Genomic DNA, 26,076 nt, shown 5'->3' on the forward strand with positions numbered 1-26,076 from the left:
GGCTCCGCCTCACTTTCGGCTCTTCCGGCGCGGCCGCCTGGCCCCGGCCCCGCGGGGAGTGGTGGTGGGTCTTGGGGAGGAGGCCGGCCCTGCCCTCTGGCTGCCGCGCGCTCTCTCCTCCGCCCCGCGCCCGCCCCTGGCCGACCCCCGCCCGCGAGCCGTCCCGCCGCCTGCGCTGCCTCCGGGCCACCGCGGCCCGTCGCACTCGGCCCGGCCTCCGCAGCCGCCCGGCCCCGTCCCGGTCCCCCCGGGGCCGCCGAGGTCGAGGATCCCAGCGCGCGGGCCCGAGCTCCGCAGGGGGCAGGACGAGTCCCCGGCCATGGCCGCGTCCTGGAAGGGCGCCCTGCTGCTGCTGCTGGCGGCGCAGGCCGTGCCCCGGGCCGGCTGCGCGGAGGAGGAGGAGGTCCCGGCCGAGTGGGTCCTGCTGCACGTGGTCCAGGGCCAGGTGGGCGCCGGCAACTACAGCTACCTGCGGCTGAACCACGAGGGCCGCATCGTGCTGGCCATGCGCAGCCTGCGCGGCGACGCCGACCTCTACGTGTCCGACAGCACCCTGCACCCCAGCTTCGACGACTACGAGCTGCAGTCCGCCACGTGCGGCCGCGACCTGGTGGCCGTCCCCGCGCACTTCCGGCGCCCCGTGGGCATCGGGGTCTACGGGCACCCGTCGCACCGGGACAGCGAGTTCGAGATGAGAGTCTATTTCGACCGAACGGTCCAGCGACACCCGTTCGGGGACAGCGCCTATGCGGACGGCGCGGAGACGAGCCACCCGCACGCTTACGACCCCGAAGGGGCGTCGCAAGAAGAGGAGTCCGTGCTCTGGACGATCCTGATCAGTCTTTTGAAACTGGTACTTGAGATTCTGTTCTGATGTTTGAACCCACGCTGGAGTCGAACACTGTTCCAATCTGTGAAGGTGATGGCAGCTCGCTGTGGACCCAGCGGCCTGCACCTGGCTGGAAACTTGTGACCTTTTCTAGTTGGGGGAATATGGAATAAAGCCATCCAGTTTTGTTACCTCAGTTAGCCCGACATAGGAAACACAGGTAGCTCGATATTCGTTTTCTTTTCAAGATCAGAATTCCTGTGAAAGGAGTACGCGCAATAAATGTTTAAACTTCAGCTCGTCAGGTGACTGTAAGGATTGCAGTAGTTTAGGTTTATATAAATCAAAATAGAGCAACTTTTTATGCAGCCACACAGATCCGATTTAAAGACTGATACACGTAACTTGACTCGTTAAGAGATTCTAGATGACGTTACAATGTGTAAGCAAGTCTCGATACAAAGCTGTCTTCATACTTGCCAGAACAGGACTAAAGCCCCACACCCACCCCAAGGAAGAATGGAACCACCCACCCCAACAGGTGTTCCTGTGCCAGTTAATGATAATTCTAAACCCAGCTGCTGCTTATCACATCAGTTGTGTAATTTGATCAACTCGGACTACCTATGAAGATTCTTCCATTACTAAATAATTTTGTTATGATTCCTGCAGTAGACCAGAAACAAGATAGATTAGGAAAATTTCATGAAAATAATAGTAACTTTCAGGCTAGTAGGTAAAAAGTATTTTAAATAAAGTTGCCTAATATTTCCACTGAACTTCTGAAGAAAGCCAAAGTACTCAGATAAAAAAAAAAAAAAAAAAAAACCTTTTAAAAGATGAACTATTTCTCTGCCTGGAATGGGTTCCCCAATGTAAGAGTAGCTTATAACAGAAATGAATCAACTTGCAAATTCTAAGCACATATTTAATTTCAAAAATCTTTTATTAGCATAAAAATGAGAATTGTAATTAAATTGGCACCAAATAACTCACTTAAGTGGTATTACATAAGTATTGGGGGTCAAAATCTACTTTATCCCTCTTTGCTGTTTTTGCCCCTTCTGCCCACTTTCCTGGGTGTTGGGGGAGCTCGCTGACAACAGTCACAAATCCAGCGACCTAGGAGAAAAATTGTTAGTTAATATAGAATGAAATTTAACTCTTAGGACTGAATTTTAAACCCATTTAGTTCTTCCTTAGCTATCTTTAATGATATTCCTCTGTGGACTTGTGGTGGGAAGGACACTCTGAATTCCTTAATTTACGGAGAAAAATGTAAACTTAAGGTAACCAGTGTAATCAATGCCACGTGAAATTCGGGGGGGGGGGTTTATGGGCAGAACAATGCTACGTGATGATATGGACCTTTAAAAAATTATAATTCTTAATGAAATCCAAACTCTACCATATTCACAAAGTTCTAACACAAACCCTGCTGTCAAGTCTGTTAACTGAGTTTCGTCTGCTTGCAGCCCTCTGCTCTGCTGCTCACAGAGAGAGGTGAGCAGCTCTCTGCTCACCTCTCTCACAGCTGGCTGTCAGGCCCTCTCCCGTCCGTCCGGTGGGGTCTGCACAGCGTGATGAGCTGCACTACACACTTGACCTGAGTCTGCAGAACTACAGATAATTATTTAAACGTTGCTTCCTTCTTAGTGACTCCCGGGAAACTTAGTTCTAGGCCTTATTTTATAAAGCATTATCTCTAGTGTTAACTATGCAAATAATTCTGAAAGTACACAGTTATGTGTGTAATGTTTTCAGTCCAGTACTATGATTTATTCTTCACTTTTGTTTTTGTTCTGTAGTTACCTGGAATTGTTACGCTGCCTCAATTGACAGTCTGGTTTAATGTGCACAAAGGCACAGCACTCATTTTGTCATTATTTCTATATCGATGGCATAGAAATAAAATTAAGGCTTTGAAATAAACTGATGCTGTTGCTTTTGCTGTTTAGTAGAAAAACAGTGGCTCGTTCTATACACTGAACTCTACTTCCAAACTCAGACTAGGCACCCTGACCTCTTTGTCCCTTAGGAGATGCAGGCAAGAAAAGCAGGTGGATGTGACCCAGGTGGTCACAGCACAGGCCTTTCGTGTCACCGTGGTGTTTATGCCGCCTTTCAAGTGCTGGGAGAATCCCCTTGAAGGTGACGGTCCTTTTTGTGATCTTTACCTGATGGAATAGCACCAAGGCCCACACAAAAAGTGTGATAGCCTCTGTCACACACATCACAGAACATCATTTCCTCTTCATGGTGGGGCTGTCCACAAATAATGCAAGTTTTACATTCCATACATTGCCATGGGTAGGTCTTAATGACAGAAACAAGCTCCATGGTCATGTCCAGGCAAGAGGGATGGCCTAAACCAAAACCAGTGTTAGTAGGATTCACCAATTCACACAGGAATTTTTAACTTAATATGGCGTAATAAAGTGCTAGTTGCTTTGTAATTTCTCAAGAAGGTCTACAACGTTTAATCCCCAAAGAGAAATGAAAATACAGAGTTGGAGAAAAGCCATGGACTTCATCTACACCTTACAAGTTGCCCTGTACTAAGGGATAATGAGTCTCTGGAAGTCCAGCTGACAGGTAAACAAAGAGGGTGGTTGGTCAGAATGGTGAGACGAATACTTACCACTGTTTTCACACTGGGAGCAGTGTATAAGTGGCTCAGGCTTCCCTTTCTTGTTGGACTCCTTACCCTTCAGACAAATTCCACATAGAGCATTTGGAATGACCTTTGGCTGGAAGGGTAGAAGAGGGCTATAAATTCATGCCAGAAGAACTCACTATGGGTTCACAAGGAATGCTGTACTGTACTGCCTGCCTTATCTTTACTTTTGGTAACTTGCTAGTGAGGAGCTCTTTTTAAAAGACATAATTTGTGCTTTCAACATGCAATGGCCTACTAAGCCTTAGCCTTCATTTTAAAATTCTGTTAATGGAGATCTCATGTTAGGATTCCATGTAGCATTCTTCACGCCCTACCTGCACAGTAAGATCTGTATAGTGAACAAGAAGGACAACTAAACACAATGTCAAAACGCACTATTAACTGGAAGAGAAAATCCAAGTTCCCAATGACCATTATACTAAATTAGGCTTATTATAAAATACTCAGTTTTAAGTAGTTTATATATTGGTTTTGTTTAAGCACTGATACTTTCCAAAGTTGTAAAACTAGATCTATAAATTCTAACCTACAAAATGAAGGTTTTAACATTCTTAAATTGAAAGATGGCTCATGCAGACACTGTCATGTGCATAAATGTTTGTGGAAAACCGAGTTGTGAGATTATTTCATTTGTATATGTAATAATAATAAAATAGCCCACACTTAAGGAAAATGCATTCAGTGTGAGATACAAAGTTTTCAGACAAATTATAAAAAAAAAACATACTTATATTTTGAGTACCATTCATTTTTCATAGGAAAAACACATTCAGACCAGTGAAGGTATTTGGACTTGAAAAAGAACTTGGCAACACATGGAAAAAACAAAGGAAAGACTCCCTGCACCTACAGTCACCGGGGCGGGGAGCACAGGTGGACATCCGCCTCGGCCAAAATGCAGTGACGCCAGTCCATGCTCTGAGCACGTAAGTAACGGGAGAAAGCGAAGAGGACGCTGTCCGCGTGTGACACGGGGCCAGGGGCACATACATATAAACAGGGGAGGAAAATTACTTTAAATAGAATTATTATATTTGCTTTATTCCAATGTAGCCAAATGTGTCTTACAGTTCCCTTTCCTAAGTTACTGAACCAAAGAGAAGCCTAAACAAACTCCAACTTTGTATTTAGCTTTGGAATGTCTCACTGCCACCTTCAAAACCTGTTGCCTATGCAATTGTTAACTCTTTCGATGTTTCTACTTTAAGTTATCTTTCTTTACAAAAGATGACAGAGGCATTCAAAAATAATTTTTGGCTTATTTATTTTAAAAAGTCAACCTTATACATAAATATAATAAAAACAGTAACTAAACAATCACAAATATCTCTACAAAATAATAAATATCATGGAAGTAAAACATACATATAAAATTTACCAATAACTAATCTACATCTCCTGTGTGAGAATCTTTATACCCTGCTCCCCAACAAAAGGATTGAGTCACATGCTGAAACCTTTTCAGTCTTGAGTGTGGTTACCTTCTGTTGTCACTGCTACATTCTAAGCGTAAGGTTCTGTCTTTTCCTCTACCGCAATAAAAATAGCTAGGAAGTGCACTTCTAGGATCCAAGTTCTAGTTCGGTTATGATCAGGTCTGTAACTGCCATAATTTACAGCAGAAAGCTACCCCTCGATCCACCAAAATAAGAAAGATCTTTTGGTTACATTACCTTTACTAAATGTAAAAGATACACTTATTTAATACTTGTAGTTTAAGTTAGGTACTGGCATACTAAGTATTCTAATATCTTCCACTAAAATCAAGAAAATAACCACACGATATTAAATTCTAAAGAGAACTCATAGAAGCTCCTTTACAAAAGTCAAAAAGAATAAAACATAAGCCTAGCCATTCACATTCTAGATCAAGTTCCACAATCATTAAAAATACATGAGACACCTATGATAAAAGGGACGCCAAGAAAATTCTAGGCTTAACTTCCAAGCTTAAAATCATGTTTTGTTAAACCGCTTACAATTTCCTTACCCAGCGATCTTCATCTTGATGAAAACAGGGAGAGACAGGTGGAGGGAGAGGAGAGAGGCAGAGAGCGCGTGAGTGCACTTCCCAGCACTTCCTGAGGCCCTGCCGGGGCTCAGTGTAAAAATGTTTTGTTCATGCAAGCGTTCTGCACTCTAAGAAGCCACACTGCCCACACCAGGACGAGGTGGAGCGAGCGGCAGGCGCTGGCTGGGAAGCCAGTCTCAGTACGTTGTGGACTTGGGGACAGAGGACAGGAAGAGCGAGCAGAGTCCCCCTGAAGATCAACAAACAGAACCCTAGGTGTGTCTGATGCAGTCGCCTCTCCTTAAAACCGCAACATCACAGTTTCATTACTGACAAGATTAAAAAAATATTCATCCCAATAGTTCTCAGCATCCCAAATAAAAGGCTCACAATACACTTATTTTCTTGCTTAAAAAGTAACCAAAGATAAGCGAGAGTTTCGTGGTAGCACTAATATAGCATAGATTTTAATTATATACTTGTAATGTAGGCCTGAATCCTAAAAGTTATGCTTTAATTTCAGGTTAATGTAACCTAAACAATACTGTCCTACAGGTTAAGGGCAAGCATGAGTGAATCTTACCAAGCAAGACATCAGATACATTATCCGTTTTCTTAACTCCTGTATTTTAAAACATATATCTACGACCTTAGGCTTGAAGTATCCTAATATTTAGGCACATCTTGGCTTATCAATACTTTTCATAGAGGTTAACTGTAATAAACATGTTCACATTAATGCATTAAGTCTAAATACTCACTGTCCCAGAATGAACTCCCTGACCCACTTTCAGTCCGGGAGACTGACTGTGTTTTCTGCAGGTCAGCTCCCTCGAGCACTGCCCGCCGAGGTGCCTGGGATTCCTCCCTCGTAAAGCAGTGCTGGGACTGAGGGTCTATTTCCCCAGCCTCCACTGACACATCCACTTCCATGTCCTCAACCCATGATTCAGTCTCACTGAAAGACCTCTGCCCGGCCAGTGCATTCTAGTGGCCACCCTACTGTCAGACCAGCAGCCCACAGTGTAGCACACACCAGGCTAACTCGCCAAAATTAAAGCTTTGGAGTATGCTTTTAATTTAAGCATTAACTTACATCTTTTGTTTAAAAAAAATTGGATAAGCTACATATGTGAAAATAAGTCCAAAGCATCACACCGCCGCAGCAGCCTGTCACACCCTAGGAAGCCAATCCTGTAGAATGAAGCTTAACTGGTTGCCTTAGGCTGGAAAAACATGTTTCTAAGAGGCATTTAAAGTTGTACAGGTATTTTCTAACTAAGTGCGGAATACACTACACTCACTTCAGGGAAAGGAGGGACACAGGAAGTCAGTCGGAGGCCGGGCTGGGCTGCAGGACGCGGCGAGCAGCACACTGGGGCCTGCTCTGGTTCATCGCAACGCCAGCGCTGACACACGACAGGTGTTAGCAACGCTGCGTGGCGTAGCTTTCTCACCACTCCACTCTTGAATGCGCCTTCAAACACTTTCACAACCACAAATAGAAGCACTCTGGTATGTGCCGGACCCAAACAGCTGTGTCTTACTGTCACCACCCACACGCACAGCTGTGCAGCTCACGCCACCCCGTTCGCGCCAGTCCTCGACCCCCCGTGCGAATCGCCCAGCCCTCTGCAGAGGAAGGCGGGCATCAGGATGAAACACCAAAGACCATCAACTTGCCAACAGCGTCCAGTACCTTACTCCGAGAGGAGCCAAATCAAAAGGGAGCAAGTCTGTCTGAGCCAAGTTACCTCACAAAATGGTGTTAAATGGCCTATTTGCCAAGATCAGGCTGAAAACTGTCACAATGATTTTTAGTATATCAGAGGTTTTACTACTTTCTATCAGAGTCAGCTGGATTTGGCAGGTGGATCAAATAATCCCTATATGACACCCAGATCTTTCTAAACGAAAGGCACTCAGACAAATGGCCTGATCAACGAGCACATCCAGCCACCTGTTACAGCTCAGTGTCTTCAGTTCTACTAAATACTAGGATAGTAACAACGTCCGCTAATTATGACCTTTACTCCGAGGAAACAAAGGATAAAGTTCTGCCTATCAAATAATTTTTAAAAAGCCCATACTTGCCTGGTTGTTAAAAAAAAAAAAAAAACTCTCTTGTAAATCGTACACATACAGAAGACAGACGCTAGACCACAGCCAGAGTGACAGCTGCCACCAGGACAGAGAAAGCCGACAGAGGGCACAGGCCAGAGGAGCAGCTAGTGAGGTGCGGCGGCAGCGGCTCCACAACTTTGAGATTCAAAGGTAAAGATCTCAGGGAGAGAGGCTGGTCGGGAAGGAAGCGGAGTCAGGGGCTTTTTTCTTCTACCTTGTACCCGGGAACTGACTTGGACAGTACAGAGCGCTTCGCAGCGTCCTTCCGGGGCGTGGCGGCTTTGTCCTTGGGCCTCTGTCTCCCCGGGAAGGCCTCCTCCTGGCCCTCGGGAAGGCCTTCGCCCTCGGACACGTTGCCGGAGGAGCTGTCCTGCGGGCCAAAGACACAGAAATTCCTCGGAATCCACACCGGTTTGAGCCCGAGTTGTAAAAACTGCAGGAAACACTCAAAAAAGTATTTCAAGTTTCATAAACTTAAAAATAAAGATAAACCTAAATCTAAGAGAACTTTTCCTCCTGGAGACTAAAGTCAGTCGAGGAGAGCATCCTGCTCGGTACACAGTCCACTCCGCACTCCGCCTTCCGACGTCATCACAGGAACGGAGCTGCCTGCCTGGGCTGGGCCGCCACACACCTGCGTGTCACAGGGAGCACGCTTGCTTCACACAAAGACGGTGTTCACAAAACAACTGTTAAATACGTACGGGAGTCCTGCTGAGTGACGGAAGCCACTGGACAAGGTCATCCCAGGTAGATGACGCAGAACCAAGGTCACCAAACACCTGACACGTTTTCCATGTTCAAAGTCTAAGGGTTCAATATCTGATCACTTAATCTACTTTTAACTTGAATTTTTCTAACTAAAATGAGAATGTTAGGTTGGTATAAATTATGAAAATTGCAAGTTAAAGAACCAGGTTCTCTACAACCTGTAAACACTGCGGTGACTACGGAAACGTGTGACTTTCTCCTCTCGTGTTCACGCTTGTCCCTGTGCAGACCCCAGATCCATGCACACTCTCACCCCACCAACACTATGCCCTCACACCCAGACTCATGCACACTCTCACCCAACAACACTGTGCCCTCACACCCAGATCCATGCACATTCTCACCCCAACAACACTGTGCCCTCACACCCAGATTCACGCACACTCTCACCCCACCAACACTGTGCCCTCACACCCAGATTCATGCACACTCTCACCCACCAACACTGTGCCCTCACACCCAGACTCATGCACACTCTCACCCAACAACACTGTGCCCTCACACCCAGATTCATGCACACTCACCGCAACAACACTGTGCCCTCACACCCAGATTCACGCACACTCTCACCCACCAACACTGTGCCCTCACACACAGACTCATGCACACTCTCACCCAACAACACTGTGCCCTCACACCCAGATCCATGCACACTCTCACCCAACAACACTGTGCCCTCACACCCAGATTCACGCACACTCTCACCCCACCAACACTGTGCCCTCACACCCAGATCCATGCACATTCTCACCCCAACAACACTGTGCCCTCACACCCAGATCCATGCACATTCTCACCCCAACAACACTGTGCCCTCACACCCAGATTCACGCACACTCTCACCCCACCAACACTGTGCCCTCACACCCAGATCCATGCACACTCTCACCCCCACAAACACTGTGCCCTCACACCCAGATTCATGCACACTCTCACCCCAACACTGTGCCCTCACACCCAGATCCATGCACACTCTCACCCACCAACAACACTGTGCCCTCACACCCAGATTCACGCACACTCTCACCCCACCGACACTGTGCCCTCACACCCAGATTCATGCACACTCTCACCCCAACAACACTGTGCCCTCACACCCAGATTCATGTACACTCTCACCCCAATAACACTGTGCCTTCACACCCGGATTCATGCACTCTCTCACCCCACCAACACTGTGCCCTCACACCCAGATTCATGCATACTCTCACCCACCAACAACACTGTGCCCTCACACCCAGATCCATGCACACTCTCACCCCACCAACACTGTGCCCTCACACCCAGATTCATGCACACTCTCACCCCACCAACACTGTGCCCTCACACCCAGATTCATGTACACTCTCACCCCAACAACACTGAGCCTTCACACCCAGATTCATGCACACTCTCACCCCACCAACACTGTGCCCTCACACCCAGATTCACGCACACTCTCACCCCACCGACACTGTGCCCTCACACCCAGATTCATGCACACTCTCACCCCAACAACACTGTGCCCTCACACCCAGATTCATGTATACTCTCACCCCAACAACACTGTGCCTTCACACCCGGATTCATGCACTCTCTCACCCCACCAACACTGTGCCCTCACACCCAGATCCATGCACACTCTCACCCCACCAACACTGTGCCCTCATTTTTTAAAACACACAAAATTGGATTACACTGTGTACATGTTTGTGAATGTGTATTTTAATATTTTTAAGTGTTATGTGCATTTTATCACATAGTTAAAGGTTCTCTAAACTCTCTATTATGTAAGTATACTATATCCCCCATAGTGGACATTAGGTTTACTTCTTATTTCCACAACAAAAAATAGGGTTTTACTACTCTCATAAATATATTTTTTCTAATTAGACTGTCAGCATCTCATTATGTCCTTTGTGTAAATTCTGTTAGTATATTTGTGAGATCACATTCTGCCAGAAGTTATAAATCTTGTTATAAACTGTCAAAATGTCCTCCCGAAACGGTGGATGACATCGTACCACTACTAGCAGCATGGCAAAGGTCAGCTTCTTCTCACCTCAGCAGATGACGAGAGACCAGCATCTCACTTTGTACAATGTATCAGTTTCAGAAGCTGCTGGTTCCCAGGAAGGCGCTGCCCACTTATGGGCACATTGCCAGGTTCAGGCTGGCTACAGGGACACACTGAAACATGGCCAGTCGCCAAATACGCCGTACGGAATAAAATCAGAACCTGCACTGTGGTGGGTCGCCCCCCCCCCCCCCCCAGAGCTCACCAACCTCCCTACGGACTTGCCAATGCATTTTGCTGCAAAAAAAAAAAGTCACCCAGGAAAACCTAATAGCACAACATACAATTAGTATCCTTAACACTTTCCTAAAGGAAGCCTAAAATTATTACTTAAGCAATAGGAACACAAGGGAAGGTGCTCCCCCAAACCAAGAGGGTTCAATAAGTTTCTAAACCAATGTTCAGTTCCCTGGCCTAAGCTGCTCCTGATAACTAGAGGGCAGCTTTAAGTGTAACATTCACCAAGCCCAGCACAGCTGCACACCTGTGTGAACACACACAGTAAATAACTTTCCTCAGTGAAAGTTTCCTGACAATCATGTGCAACTGTCCTTTAAAAAAAAAAGGCTGGTGATACAAGTTAAACTGAACATTCCAGGAAAGCAATGAACAAAGCTCAAAGGGAGAGGATACACTCCTACTGAGACAAAGGTTCTTACCGAAGTGCCTTTGTTTCTCCTTTTCTCGTCCCCTCGACCGTCCTCAGCATCATCTGAGTCACCGTCACTGTCGAGAGCAGGGAGCTCAGGGTCCAGAGGGGGCTCATACAGTGCCGTGTTCAACGGCAGATAGCGCAGTTCGTCCGGCGAGTACCTGAAGTCCAGAGCGGTGTTTAGTTTTCCTTCATGATTAAACATGAACAACTAATCTTCGAGCTACACAGACACCTTCATGTTCTCAACCCCAAATACTAGTGGAAAATGATTAGAGGCAATAAATAATATTTCTTTTTGATGCTCAAGGAGGGATAAATAATAAATTAAAAGCCTAGGCCCTGGCTGGGCAGCTCAGTGGATTAAAGCGTTGTCCCAAAACACCAAGGTTGTGGTTCTATCTCTGGTCAGGACACATGTGGGAAGCAACCAATGAACACAGAACTAAGTCAAACAACAAATGAACGCTTCCCTCTTTCTCTCTCCCCCCTCCTTCCTGTCTCTAAAATGAAATAATAATAATTAAAAAGCCTAAACACTTGTTCACCAGACTAAGAGTGTCAAATATGCATCTGGTTCTTATTATTAAGACAGCATCTCTTGGCTCTGGCTAGACAGACAGCTCAGGTAGGTGTGTGTCATCCTGATACACCAAAGCTGTGGGGTCAATCCCCAATCAGGGCACAGACAAGAATTAACAGATGAATGCACAGACAAGTAGAACAAGTGGATGTCTCTGTCTCTCTATCCCTTCCTCCTTCACTCTCTAAAATCAGTCAGTTTAAAGAAAGAAAATGTGTACTATTAAAAATGAGAACGTCTCTCCCCTTTACCCTCAACCCAAAACAACAAAATGGAAATGTCAGCAGCAATACAGACTCCCACAGAGACCTCAGCCCCACTGCCCAAGGCCCCCCTGCCTGGGTGTGCTGTGGCCACCTCACACACAAAACGGCAACCACGTCAGGATGAGACACACCAGCCCACAGGTCACAGCAGTGGTACATGACAGCCATGCAGAAACAATGTTCAGTAGTAAGTCGTGTAAACCAATTTGGGACGCACATATTTTAGGAAACTGAATTTCTACTTTCTCTGAGCCCCGGGTGCACTAGCACCCTGCCCAGCTGACCTCCCGCGGCCGGCGTTCCCTGTGACCTCCGCTTGGGAGCAGCTGCTGGGCCAGCCTCTCCCTTCACTAAGGCACCACACCCAAAATCCCGGGGCTGGTGACACAGGCACATTGCATTTACTAGTTTTCTAACCCAAAATTAAAGAAGTTAAAACTTGCCAGCCTATGATTAAATTTGACTTTCAAACAGTGTTACGGCATACTCTACTCCACACACGACTCTCTGAGCAGTGTTTCTCAGCTGCCTCCAGAGCAGTGCCTGGTGTTCTATGGAGACTGGGCCGGCACAGTGTTCCTCAGCCCCCTGCAGATCAGTGCCTGGTGTTCTATGGAGACTGGGCCGGCACAGTGTTCCTCAGCCCCCTGCAGAGCAGTGCCTGGTGTTCTATGAGGACTGGGCCGGCACAGTGTTCCTCAGCCGCCTGCCTCCAGAGCAGTGCCTGGTGTTCTATGAGGACTGGGCCGGCACAGACTTCTCACGGACCAGCAGCAGTTGAAAACCGCTGCACTGAAGCATCTTCTCCCAAGAACAAGGGTTTAAAGCTGAAGTAAAAGCTAAGACTCTGACGCAAAGGCGGTCAGGGCTGAGTTCAGTTCCGTGCAGGCTGCAGGAAGCGACACGCAGCATTCTCTCACATGGAGAAGCAGTGCGGCCCGGCCAGGGCGGCTGGGACTGAGGCCCTGGACGCATGCCCCCTGCATGCCCTCCGCAGGCGAAGTCATGCTTGACAACCTCATCTGCATGTGAGCTGGGTTTGGGGCCGCGCCTGAGCCTGCGTTCCCACAGCCTCCAGGGACACCAGTGCCGCGGGCCGTCAACCACCCTCTGGGAAACGAGGTGCTCGCACCCCCGCAGCTGCCCGGGGCAACACAAAGCGTGGGCAGGGGGATGGGCAGCAGGTGCTCAGTCAAAAGACATCCAGGTCCCAGGGAGAGAGCTCTTCACCGCAGACCCAGAGGAGACGGAGACTACGGGCACGGAGCTCAGACCACACCCTGTGGACAAACCCACAGAGCCAAGACCTTTCCGAAGGACGGCACCAGGCTCTGAGGCCCCTCAGCAACAGCCTAGACAAAGGGTAAATAAAATCACTGCGTACCTTTTGTAATATTCCTGGAACTGTCCGGGGATGAGGGCCACTGGGTAGGAGCTGACCTTGGTCCGCTCTGTGGGTAACACTCGGTACTTCCCTTGGGGCACCTGGATGACCTGGTGGACATGAGGGAGAGACAGCACTGACCCCTGCTGGACCCGGGCTTCAGGACAGCAATCCCACTGCTCTCCTCCCCAAAGAGACACGAGGGGCTGCTGCCTCAGGGAACAGTGGCGTGTCTAGCTCCACAGGGTAAGTTCTGTCCGGCTCTCTCGTGGTCATCGTTCCTGAGGAAAGGCAGTGTTCTCAGCCTTACTATCAATGGGACCTGGGAAACTACCAACCCTCTGCAGCTCAGCTTCCGTATCTGTGAAATGGACGGAAACAGCACTAGTTTCAACCTCAGTTAACTGTGAGGACTCAGCGAATCAACAGGAAAGTCTCCGACAGCGCCCCCTGGAGCACACCCCAGGGGCCACTCGCTCAGCAGAATAAAGAGCAAAAGAAACCACACACGCCCCCCTAACGATGACATCTCAAGCTCTGGGGAGAAAAGGACCTTTGCTGGCAAAGAAAGTAACGAGAAAGGAGGCGTGAGCGTCAGCAGCCGCGCGCAGTGCGCCAGGTGCAGGGACAGCGACAGCGCCTACGTGAGTCTGCAAGTCGAAGTACGCCCGTCTCTCCTCCATGCGCTCCCGGTTCAGATTGCTGTTGAACTCAGCGGCTTTCCTGGCAGCTTTCTTAATGTACTCAGGCACTTTGCTGGCTTCCACTTTCTGTGTGTTCTGTTGTTGCATTTGCTGAAATAAAAATATTGCAACTGAAGTCACGTGCAACTTTACAAAATGTCCTTCTCCCCAGAACAAATGAAAGATACTAGTTAGCTCAATACTTACAGAATACTCCTTATAGTGATCTGTAATTCGCTGACGTTCTTTCTCTTGTAGAATAACAGAATATTCAGCATGCTTGGCAGGGTATTCTTTAATCATTAAATCAATCACTTCATCACTGCGCAATGCTGTTAAACCTATTTTACACCAAAAAAATGGGTAAAGAAAACCCATTAAAACTAAGTAAACAGCCTGAACAGGAGGTGGCGCAGTGGATAGAGCATCGGACTGGGATGCAGAGGACCCAGGTTCAAGACCCCCTGGTCACCAGCTTGAGCGCGGGCTCATCTGGTTTGAGCAAAAGCCCACCAGCTTGAACCCAAGGTCGCTGGCTCCAGCAAGGGGTTACTCGGTCTGCTGAAGGCCTGCAGTCAAGGCACATATGAGAAAGCAATCAATGAACAACTAAGGTGTTGCAATGCGCAATGAAAAACTAATGATTGATGCTTCTCATCTCTCTCCGTTCATGTCTGTCTGTCCCTGTCTATCCCTCTCTCTGACTCACTCTCTGTCTCTGTAAAAAATAAATAAATAAAAATTAAAAAAACTAAGTAAACAAAATCACTTTTTAAAACTTGCTTTTTCTTCAGGCTACTCTGCATTTAAGAGGTTCCCCATCAAGCAAAGTAAATATTTTAACACATTTGAAGATAATAAAAATAAATTTGTAACATAAAGTCAAACAATTAAGAAATATGGGCACACAACAATCTCAGTTCAAAAAAAAAGATATAAGTTATCAAAGTTGCAAAAGCAAAATCAGTTTCTCAACAAAATGTTCCTTTTTTAAGATTCTGTGTACTGACCCTGGCCGGTTGGCTCAGTGGTAGAGCATCGGCCTGGCGTGCAGGAGTCCCGGGTTCGATTCCCAGCCAGGGCACACAGGAGAAGCACCCATCTGCTTCTCCACCCCTCCCCCTCTCCTTCCTCTCTGTCTCTCTCTTCCCCTCCCGCAGCCAAGGCTCCCTTGGAGCAAAAGATGGCCCAGGCACTGAGGATGGCTCCATGGCCTCTGCCTCAGGCAGAGGCATGAATGGCTCTGGTCGCAACAGAGCGACGCCCCGGATGGGCAGAGCATCACCCCCTGGTGGGCATGCTGGGTGGATCCCGGTCGGGCGCATGCGGGAGTCTGTCTGACTGTCTCTCCCCGTTTCCAGCTTCAGAAAAATACAAAAAAAAAAAATTAAAAATTAAAAAAAAGATTCTGTGTACTATAGACATATATCCCTTCATTAGAAACAACTGCTAAGTGATAATGTGGCAGTAACAGAATAAAAGATGTAAAAAACAAAGAATTTTCAATACATTCCAGTTTTAGTCTTTGGCTTTGATAAACTAAATTTCACCTAAAGCATGAGCACACAAACACACATCACACAGGCAATTTTCAAAACTCCAGGGTCAGATTATAAAAATTGCTGAGATCGATTCCCAAGTTTTGTATTCAAAAGTAGCCATGCTGCATTAAAATGCTTGTGAGAGGAAAGTTACAAATAAAGCATAGAGATAACTGTTCAGAACTAAAAACTGCACAAAATTTTCCTTTCAAGAGATAAGGACCAGCCTGAGCAGGCGGTGGCGCAGTGGATACATACTGAACATCATGAATTGATTCTCTAAGCCTTTCTTTTAAAATCTGTGCATGCTGAAAGAGGAAGGTGGAGAGATACGTGTTTAATTGCAAAATGAAACTTTAGCTTTTAGAACCCTGGAGGAATGGGACATGGCTGCCACAAAGCTAGGAAATCCATTATAACACATGTCTATGACAATGTGGTTACTGAAGCCTAGATTCACTAATTCACCCTACTATCAATTTGGTAAAAAAAAAAAAAAAGTCTAGCGCCTGACCGGGCAGTGTCGCAGTGGATAGAGCGTCAAACTGGGACACGGATGACCCAGGTTTGAAACCCCAATGTCACTGGCTTGAGTGTGGGCTCATCTGCTTTGAGCAAAGCTCACCAGCTTGAACCCAAGGTCACTGGCTTAAGCAAGGGGTCACTCATTCTGCTGTAGCCCTCCCCCCCGCCCCGGTCAAGGCACATATGAGAGGCTGTCTGTCTGTCCCTATCTATCCCTCTCTCTGACTCTCACTGTCTCTGTAGAAAAAACAAACAAAAACAACAACAAAAAAAAAAACAAAGGACCAAAACTTTTATAAAGCACTACACAAATTTTCCACACAAGACATACATATACTTTCAGACTTCTGTGAATGTTATTAGAAAACAGTATTGTTACAAAATATTCTTCTTCTTTGTACTTCTTTAACAGTAATCAAAAATAAAATCATTTAGTATTAAAATAATTCAATCTATTTTATTAAATTTATAAAATATTTTAGGAAAAAAGATAAATACTCATCCAACATCACTTCATAAATATTCAGCTTTCAAAATTCAAAATTCACATTAAAAACTTTCATTACCTAGAGTGCACTGAGTTTCTGTAATGACATTTAACTCTCTCAGGTAGAGTTTCTCCTTATGAGACAAATCTCGTCGCTCTAAATCTCCAAAAAAAAAGGGGGCTATTAAAAATAGTCATTTGCATTTGTAACATTCTGCATTTGTAAAATTTTAAAAAGCTATAAAAACTTTAAAAATATTTTTAATTGTTAAAATCTTCAGATTGTAAAAGTACTTCATATTACATAGTCCATGCATTATAAAAGAGAATACACAATAAATCTTACAAATTCAAGAAATAAAAGTTAAAATGTAATTGAAAAGAGACTTGAATTAGTTACGAAAGCAAGAAGGTAACATAACTAGTGATATTAAAAACAGTTAAGACCCTGGCCGGTTGGCTCAGTGGTAGAGCATCGGCCTGGCGTGCAGAGGTCCCAGGTTCGATTCCCAGCCAGGGCACACAGGAGAAGCGCCCATCTGCTTCTCCACCCCTCCCCCTCTCCTTCCTCTCTGTCTCTCTCTTCCCCTCCCACAGTGAGGCTCCACTGGAGCAAAGATGGCCCGGGCGGTGGGGATGACTCCTTGGCCTCTGCCCCAGGCGCTAGAGTGGCTCTGGTCGCAACAGAGCGACGCCCCGAGGGGCAGAGCATCGCCCCCTGGTGGGCAGAGCGTCGCCCCCTGGTGGGCATGCCGGGTGGATCCCGGTCGGGCGCATGCGGGAGTCTGTCTGACTGTCTCTCCCTGCGTCCAGCTTCATAAAAATACAAAAAAAACCCAAAACCAGTTAAGTATATAGCACTTCTCAGAGTCAGTCCATTCCTCAGAGGTCAAGGAGCAACAGGGAATCAATCAAACTCCTTGGCTCGTATCACTATAAAAATATAAAATGATTTTTTCTAAAAGTTTCCCCAGGAAATTTATTTTTCTCATTTGGCTTTTAAATCAGTTTATAAGGCGAAGGAACAAGAGACAGGCTGGATGACAGAGGTAAACGAAAATCAGCCCGGAGAGGAATGTAACAGGAATACCCTATACTCGATATTTATCAGTTGACAACCTACCAAAAAGATTGCTATTATTTAAACGTTAGGCTTAATCTGTTATATAAACTAAGACTTAATACCTGGATACTTCCGTTTAAAGGAGGTCACACCCAAATATTCACTAACTTGTTCTTGAAGCATGTAGTATTCGCCCGTCTCATCCGGCGGCCACTTGTACTCGATCAAGTTTTCTGCCGGATAGTAGCTAAAGCTAGACACAGAAACATATGTTATGCCTTACATGTGACTTTTATTAAGTGTTAAGCATCTTTATTTTAAAAAATATTTTTAATAACTCATTTTTTAAAGTATTTCTTTTTAAGGATTCTGAAATACTATTTTAATTATTTAAATTCTCGGTCAGTCTCCCATGATTGCAATACAAAGACATTCCCATGACTTCATGTTATTAAAGAAAATTACAAAGCAGGTGGAAGGAAAGGAAACAACTGTCTGGAATGCTGAAACAAACAAACAAACAAAACGACTGTTTTCCATACACCACAAAGAGGCGAGACACTCCGTGGTTAGGAACAAAGGCATTTTTAAGCTTAAGAGACCTTTAAGGTCAAGCAAGGTGGGCTGGACACCCGTAGCCACGATTACATCAAAACAAGGTATAAAGTGAATCACCAGGCGCGGAGCTGTGGAAGCCGAAGACTGAAACCCATTTCTCAATGAACTGAACTATAAACCACAATTATTTGTTCTCAGACTCCAGACAACCCAGAAGCAAAGAACGGACCTAGCCTGATCAATCCCAGTCCTGGACAACAGACTACAGACTCGGGAGCATCTATCTAATGAAAAACAATGAACAAAAAGAACAGTTTTCTCAAAGGTGGTAGTGAGAAATTGAATATTCATATGCAAAGTATGAAATTGGACCCTTACCTCATATCACAGACAAATATTAAATCAAACAATGGAACTTACAACCTAAATGTAAGAACTAAAACTAGATAATTCTTACAAGCAAAACAGGGAGTAAAATCTTCATGGTCTCAGATTTGGCAATGGATTCTAGATATGACACTAAAAACGTAAGCAACAAAGATAACAAGAAATTTAGCAAAATTTAAAAAATTGTGCAAGAAAGGACAATCAATAGAATGAAAAGCCAACCCACAGAATGAGAGAAAATATTGGCGAATCCTGTATCTGTTAAGAGATTAATACCCAGAATATATATATATATATATATATATATATATATATATATATATTGTATTTTTCTGAAGCTGGAAACGGGGAGAGACAGTCAGACAGACTCCTGCATGCGCCCGACCGGGATCCACCCGGCACGCCCACCAGGGGCGACGCTCTGCCCACCAGGGGCGATGCTCTGCCCCTCCGGGGCGTCGCTCTGCTGCGACCAGAGCCACTCTAGCGCCTGGGGCAGAGGCCAAGGAGCCATCCCCAGCACCGGGGCCATCTTTGCTCCAATGGAGCCTTGGCTGCGGGAGGGGAAGAGAGAGACAGAGAGGAAGGAGGGGGTGGGGGTGGAGAAGCAAATGGGCGCTTCTCCTATGTGCCCTGGACGGGAATTGAACCTCGGTCCCCCGCATGTCAGGCGGACGCTCTACCGCTGAGCCAACCGGCCAGGGCCCAGAATATATTTTTTAAAACTCCTACAACTCAACAAAAAAAAAAACAGAAACCAAATTTTAAAATGGACAAAAAACTTGAATAGACATTTCCACAAATATAAAAATGGCAAATAAACACATGAAAAGATGCTCAACATTATCAGTCATTATAAAAGTTCCAATCAAAATCATACTGAGACTCCACTTCACACCTTTTAGAATGGCTATTGTCAAAAAGACACAAACACACCGGTAAATAACTGTGGACCCTGAGAAAGATACCTACTAAGAAGGGTTGCTGGTGACTTAACTGGGCTTATATTAAGAAACAAAAAGCAAAACAATAAAACAAACATAAATAAGAGTATAGCAGGCATTTTTACAAAGGGGCCTCTCACGCAAAATGAACCTCAGGGAGAAGCCTGCACTGAACTGCCCACACTGCGCTCCTGCCAGCTGAGCAGCCCTTATGAAGAAGCTCCTGAGACCCTATTTCAAGCAATGGTCCGCGGCTTTTCCCACCCGTTTGGGGGATGCCCAGCTATATCCTTGTGATCTTCCTCACTGACCAATCGGACCACTCTATCCTCACCAATCAGGGAAGTGTCTTTTGGACCAAACCAACTGCAAGGATTTGGCACCTTTACTTACATGAGGATGGACCAATCAGGGACTAGGGGTGGGGACTTCTAGCCTTATAAGCCAGCTTCCCTGTGGCTCCCGAACACACTTTCTTTTTCCAGGTAAGACTGAAGAGTGTTTCCTCCGCTGAGCTTTTCCAGCTGGAGTTGAAACACTGAAGATCTCTGACAAGAGTAAGGCTGACAGAACAGAGCTACCCACCCAGCCCAGGGCCGCCTCACAGCTGTGCCGTTCTCATGGCCCTCTGCATCACAGTTGAACTCTTTACACTGAATTAACTTCCCTTCTTCACCGCACCCCAAACTGGGGATTCCTACTGGCACTGAATTGATGCCAGTGACCTTCAGCTGATACAAATTGATAAGGACGGGAAATGGAAACTCTGTGGATTCTTGGCAGAAATATAAAATGGTGCATCTATCGCGGGAAACAAAATTAGCATATAAAGCAAATGTTCTTATAGGTCTATACTCAAAGGAATAGAAAACAGGGACCCTAAACAGGTACGTATAAACCATTCTTCACAACAGCATGATTCACAATACTCAAAATGTAGAAATAACCCAAGCGTGTCCAGTAGATGAATGAATAAGCAAAACATGGCATATCTATACAATGGAGTATACCAACCTTAAAGAGAAAGAAAATCCTAATAATATGTGTGATGACCTGAATGACCTTTGAAGAAATAAGCCAGATAGAACACAACATATATAACTCCACTTATACAGCGTGTCCGTAAAGTCATGGTGCACTTTTGACGGGTCACAGGAAAGCAACAAAAGATGATAGAAATGTGAAATCTGCACCAAATAAAAGGAAAACCCTCCCAGTTTCTGTAGGATGATGTGCGCATGCGCAGATGATGACGTCACACCGTGTATACAGCGGAGCAGCCCACGGCCATGCCAGTTGAGATGTGGACGGTACAGAGGAAAGTTCAGTGTGTTCTGTGGCTCACTAAATTCGAATCTGTGACCAAAGTGCAACATGAATACTGGCGCGTTTATAATGAAGCACCACCACATAGGAATAACATTACTGGGTGGGATAAGCAGTTGAAGGAAACCAGCAGTTTGGTGGAGAAACCCCGTTCTGGTAGGCCATCTGTCAGTGAAGTCTGTAGAGGTTATACGGGATAGCTACCTAAGGAGCCCTAAAAAAATCTGTGCGTGAGCCCACATCGAACTGCACTGAATAGGTATGAAACTGGGAGAGTCCTTTTATTTGGTGCAGATTTCACATTTCTATCGTTTTTTGTTCCTTTCCTGTGACCGGTCAAAAGTGCACCGTGACTTTACAGACACGCTGTACAAGGTACGTGAGACAGGCTCATTCATGACAGAAAGGCAAGTGGTGGTTACCAGGGGTTGGGGAGAGGGGAAAGGGGAAGTATTTTTAATGCATAATGGTGAGAAAGTTCTGGAAATGGTGGTGATGGTTACACCAGGGTTTTCAGTCTTTTTACACCTGGAAACCAATGAAAATAAGAGAATTATTTCAGGCAGAAACTACCCTGAGCATAAGCGAATTCAACTCTTTTGGGGCCTATAATCTTCCTACATCAGAGTGGTTAACTCTTCCATGGACTGGCTCAAAATTTCTGGCAGACCAGTGGCTGAAGAATACTGGGTTACATACACTATGGATTTAATTAGTGCAAATGAAGTGTCCATTTAAAAATAGTTAAATGGTGAACTTTATGTAACCAAAACAAAAAATAATTGCACTAAGAGCAAAACCAACTTTGGTGTCACACTGTAAAACATGGCAAAATATTTTACAGTTTTTGATAACTACCTTTGCCAGGGCTGGGGGAAAGAGAAGCGAGAGCTAACGCAAAGAGAACTACACCACAGAAACTATGATTAAGCAATAAAATGACAGTACCTGAGATCCTGACTTGAAGTTTCACAGCTCCTAGAACTGTCTCCTGAGCCCATTCGCCTCCTTTTAGATGGCTGGGTCCCATCATTTGAATTATCTTCAATATCATCCTAGACATGGAAAAGATTAGAAAAAATAAAGGTATCAGAATGGCTGAGTGGTCTAAGGCAGAAAAAATAATAAAGAATAAGGAAACAAGGTATTATCCCAGACTCGTGAAAAGCTCAACTTAAAGACTTTCAAGGACAACTGGTTATACGAATGCTAACTTTCTATTATAACAACTGAATTAAAAAGCTGCCAAGAATGTGGCATGGGCAAGGCCTGGAAAAAGACTAAAAATTAATCTTCAATACAGTTAAAGTAAAAAAAAAATTTTTTCAGTTAATATCTAACTCTAAATCTACTTCTGCTTTGTTACCAACCAAGGGTACAATCAAGGTTGAAACGCCTTCTAGTTTGAAGAGACACATAAAATTGCTGCAACACTCTAAAATTAAAGCAAAACCTCGTGCCCCCGCTAAGAAAAAAGTACGAGTCATTTCAGGTTTTCAACTTACAGATGGTTTCTAAGAGTATACTAAATGACTATTTTAGGTACTTACTTCTCTGTGAAAAGAGAAAATAAAAGAACTAAAAACAGGTTACCAACCCTAATTTTATTCTTACTCTGTAAAAATTTAGCAAAAATACTAAATCCTAGGAAGAGTCATTATTCATCTATGTAGGAACAGCCTCCCTACCCCAAAAAAGAGAAGCTTAAAAATAATTTTAAGTGACATTAGCCATTATGTGATGATAATGCCAAGGCTGTAAGTTGGCCCACAACATTAAGAAAATGAATGCGGTATTAAATGTTAGGAAAATTGATTTACTCACATATTAACTAGGACTTCATAAATAGAAGGCTTAAAAATATTTCTGGGGAAATAAAAACGAGGCAATATAGCTTTCTAAGACTAAGATTACTTTGTTAAATACCATGGTCCTCTTGCTACATATTAAAGGAAAGAAATCCTGCCGGAAGAATATGAAGAGTTAGTAAGTGTTTGGTCAGGCATGCCAAAGCTGGACTGCCTGGGATCTCTCTGGGCACTGCCCTTCACTAGCTCAGTGGTTGTCCTCTGTGAGCCGTTCCTTGTGTGAAAAATTGAGACAATAGCGCCTGTATTTCTCAGCTAATGCAAGCATTAAGTTAATTAATATATGGGAAGCACTTAAGAGCAACGTCTAGCAAATAACCAAGTGCCCAGCAAAACTCAGTTAACATGCTTATATTAATTAGAAAGTCTTAAATGGCTCCAGATATTAGGAGTTTACTCAGATTCTTTCCCAAACAGTAACTTGCACGGAAAATTCTGTTCGGTTGTTATAAGCATTCAATTAAAGAGCGCTGTATATTCCTACTGAGACAAGCTACCAGTAGGTAGGAGATGGAGAATAGTCTCATCTAATCTACTCGCCAAGAATTGACATTTAACAGTATCACAACCGAACCATTTCACGTGCAACGCTTCAAGCATAACTCCTTTTAAGCACTCAAGTATCACTTTTCTCTATTTTACTTGTTTCTGAGATTTATGTCAATCTGTTTACATTTCAACTGGCTAAAAATGGAGACACTCGGTAATAAACAAAAATTTCAAAATGCAATGTCCTAAAGAAGGCTGAAACAATTTCACAGGCAGTGTCTGAATTCACAGATTCTGGGCAAATGCATTATTACATATAAGGGAACATGAGTCACCTTCTCCTAGAGAGATAAAACCGTTATCTTTCCTAGTACTTGATGGAATACAGTGACATGGAAACAATTCGCTTATCCGCTGACACTGACACTCCTCGGCCGCAGGTCACGTCGCCTGTCAGAGCCGGAGGTTCCCGCGTCAGACCGCGCGTGGCGGGCGCCTCCCACGCTTCGGGCGAGACTCCCACGGCCAGACGGGTCCTCGGCCTGCGCGGCGTGCAGAGCGACCCGCAGAGTCACCTGCGACCTCGGGGACCTCGCGCTGCGGCCGGAGCGGCGACCCCGCCTCCGCCGACCCCGAGGCGCCCACTTCCGGGAGCGGCGACCCCGTGGCGCCCACTTCCGGGAGCGCGGGCCCCGTACCTTCCCGCTCCGCTCCCCACCGCAGCCTCGGTGCCACCGCCCCGCCGGCGGCCGCGACCGCTCAGCCGGAAACCGGAACGCGTGGCGCGCGGCCCTCCCTCTGCCCGCCTCCGTCCGTCCCCGCTCACCGTGAACTTAAAGACTTAGCCCCGTTTACCTCCCGAGCACAGTGCGCACCACGGCAGTGACGGGGGTCACCGAGGACGGGGACGGCGGCGCGTGCGCTCAGACACCGGGTCCCCGGTGGGGCCGCTCTGCCCGCCGCGGCGGCGTATCCGCCCGCGGGCCCGGGTCCCCTCCTCCGCCCCGACCCCGCCCCGGGCTCCACAGAGCGCCCCGCCCGCGGCCCCGGCCCCGCCGCCGCCTCCTCACCTTCGGGGACTGCGCGCCGGGGGTGGCCGGGTCGCTATCGCACGGCCGCGGGGACAGCGCCGTCCCGGGCCCGGCCGCCGCCATCAGCCCGAGCGCCCCGCGCCGCCGCCTCCTCCGCCGCCGTCGCCTCGTCCCGGCCGCCGCCGCCGCCACCGCCGCGCGGGCCGCCCGCCGCCCCGGCCCCGCCCCCTCCGCCCGCCCGCCGCCCGGGGGCCGGCCCCTCCCGCCGCGCGCCCCGCGGGCCGCCAGCGCCGCCGTCGCCACCGCCATGGCCGCCGCCAGCGCCGCGCGCCCTGCGGGCCGGTTCCGCGCCCGCTCCTGCTCCTGCCCCGGCTCTCCGCGCCGGCCGCCTGCAGCCCCTTCCGCCCGCCGCCCTCGCCCGCTCCGCCCGCAGTGGCCGCGGCACCGCCGCTCCCGCAGCCCGCGCACCCGCGCCGCGCACGCCCCGCCGCCGGCCGCTGCGCCCCGCGATGCGCCGCCCCACCTCCCGCCGCGCCCGCCGCGCCCCCCGCCCGGCCCCGCCTCCGCCCCGCGCCCCCGGCCCGGCCCTGCCGCGTCAGCCCCGGGGTCCCCTCCCCCGCCGGGGCTCCCTCCCTCGCCTCCTCCGCGCTGGGCAGCGAGGCTCCGGCCCCCTCCCTCGTGGCCCCCGTTCCCACGGCCGCCCCGTCATCCTGTCCGCCTTTGTTCTCTGCGGGCGGCCTGGCCCTTGCTGCTCCCGAACCACCTGCCATGCCTCGTACTCGCAATGACAGTCGCAGGCCTGTTTGGAAAAGTTGATCCACATCCACCTCAATGGGTGTGCAAATTATAAAATGTAAAAGTAGCTGAAAATCAACTGCGTCTAATGAGTGTGTGCTGGAGTGTAATGTATGCAGCAGCTGATAGGACAGAGAAGAGGATGGACAACACGACAGGACAGACAGCAGATCCAAGGGGCTGCAGAAGGCTTCCTAACGCGGATCAGACTGCAGGAGACACTGCAGAGGCCACTAGACCTTCGTGGATTCTGGCTCGGTGCTTACTCCAGCCTCGACAAATCAGTTAACCTTTCTCTTCTGTAAAGCTGAGAGAAATCCTGAATCTTCAGGATTGTTGTATAGTACATGGTAGGTCCATAAAAGTCATCAAAAAATGGGAACTGAATTTATTATTAATCCAACTTCTTAGGCTTCACGTGGTCACGTCTAGGACTTCAGTTAAAGGAACTCAGGAAATGAACCTTAACACATGGCACATAACTGTGATAAGATGACAAGGTGCCATAAGTTTGGTGGCCTTGCAGCACACAATTACAAAGCATGTACCGAATTTAGAATTAAATATGGCTTCATTTTTTAAAATATATATTTTTAAAGAGTTTACTTATTGATTTTAGAGAACAGAGAAAGGAGCAGGAAGCATCAACTCATAGTAGCTTCTCTGGTATGTGCCTTGGCTGGGCAAGTCCAGGGTTTTGAGCTGGGGACCTCAGCATTCCAGGTCAAAACTTGATCCACTGTGCCACCACAAGCTCATTATTTTTGCTTACACTGAGCAGAAAAAAAAGTTTGCAAACACAAAGGAATTACCTTTAGCCCATGACATTAACATAAATGGCCTACATCAACACTCCCAGCCTACGCTTTCCTGATATCCCACTTGCATCAGGTCAGAAATGGCATCACCACCAACTTAAGATTCACAAACTGCACCCAGTGTAGACTTTGCTTTTGTGGTCAGACCATCTCCCCATTTCCCTACCAAGAATGTGTCAACTAACTGGCCATTGGTGTTAATCTA

The 26,076-nt window shown here is 46.8% G+C and overlaps 2 protein-coding genes across 7 annotated transcripts; one reads left to right on the plus strand and one right to left on the minus strand.

The window, feature by feature from the left end:
* Positions 1–4: 4 nt before the first annotated feature.
* On the plus strand, positions 5–2,761 carry C3H6orf120 (chromosome 3 C6orf120 homolog). Its single transcript, XM_066372822.1, has 2 exons — positions 5–2,332; positions 2,375–2,761. Exon 1 carries the CDS (start codon positions 320–322, stop codon positions 872–874), a length of 555 nt encoding a protein of 184 aa, XP_066228919.1. The 5' UTR covers positions 5–319; the 3' UTR covers positions 875–2,332; positions 2,375–2,761.
* Positions 1,757–24,773, minus strand: PHF10 (PHD finger protein 10). 6 transcript variants are annotated; one of them, XM_066372817.1, is made up of 12 exons: positions 24,298–24,773; positions 21,819–21,925; positions 17,778–17,908; positions 16,672–16,749; positions 14,247–14,380; positions 14,001–14,150; positions 13,357–13,466; positions 11,131–11,284; positions 7,859–8,014; positions 3,471–3,579; positions 3,007–3,195; positions 1,757–1,951 (listed from the first exon to the last, which is right to left on the minus strand). In XM_066372817.1, the coding sequence occupies exons 1-12, from the start codon at positions 24,565–24,567 to the stop codon at positions 1,866–1,868; spliced, it is 1,674 nt and encodes a 557-aa protein (XP_066228914.1). In that variant the 5' UTR covers positions 24,568–24,773; the 3' UTR covers positions 1,757–1,865. The 6 variants fall into 6 exon arrangements, with proteins under 6 accessions (XP_066228914.1, XP_066228913.1, XP_066228917.1 ...); XM_066372816.1 differs by having other exon boundaries at positions 16,672–16,755; positions 24,298–24,765; XM_066372820.1 differs by lacking the exon at positions 24,298–24,773 and adding an exon at positions 24,083–24,210 and having other exon boundaries at positions 16,672–16,755.
* Positions 24,774–26,076: the final 1,303 nt, after the last annotated feature.

Source organism: Saccopteryx leptura, chromosome 3 (genome assembly GCF_036850995.1).
Source record: "Saccopteryx leptura isolate mSacLep1 chromosome 3, mSacLep1_pri_phased_curated, whole genome shotgun sequence".
Taxonomy (NCBI): Eukaryota; Metazoa; Chordata; class Mammalia; order Chiroptera; family Emballonuridae; genus Saccopteryx; species Saccopteryx leptura.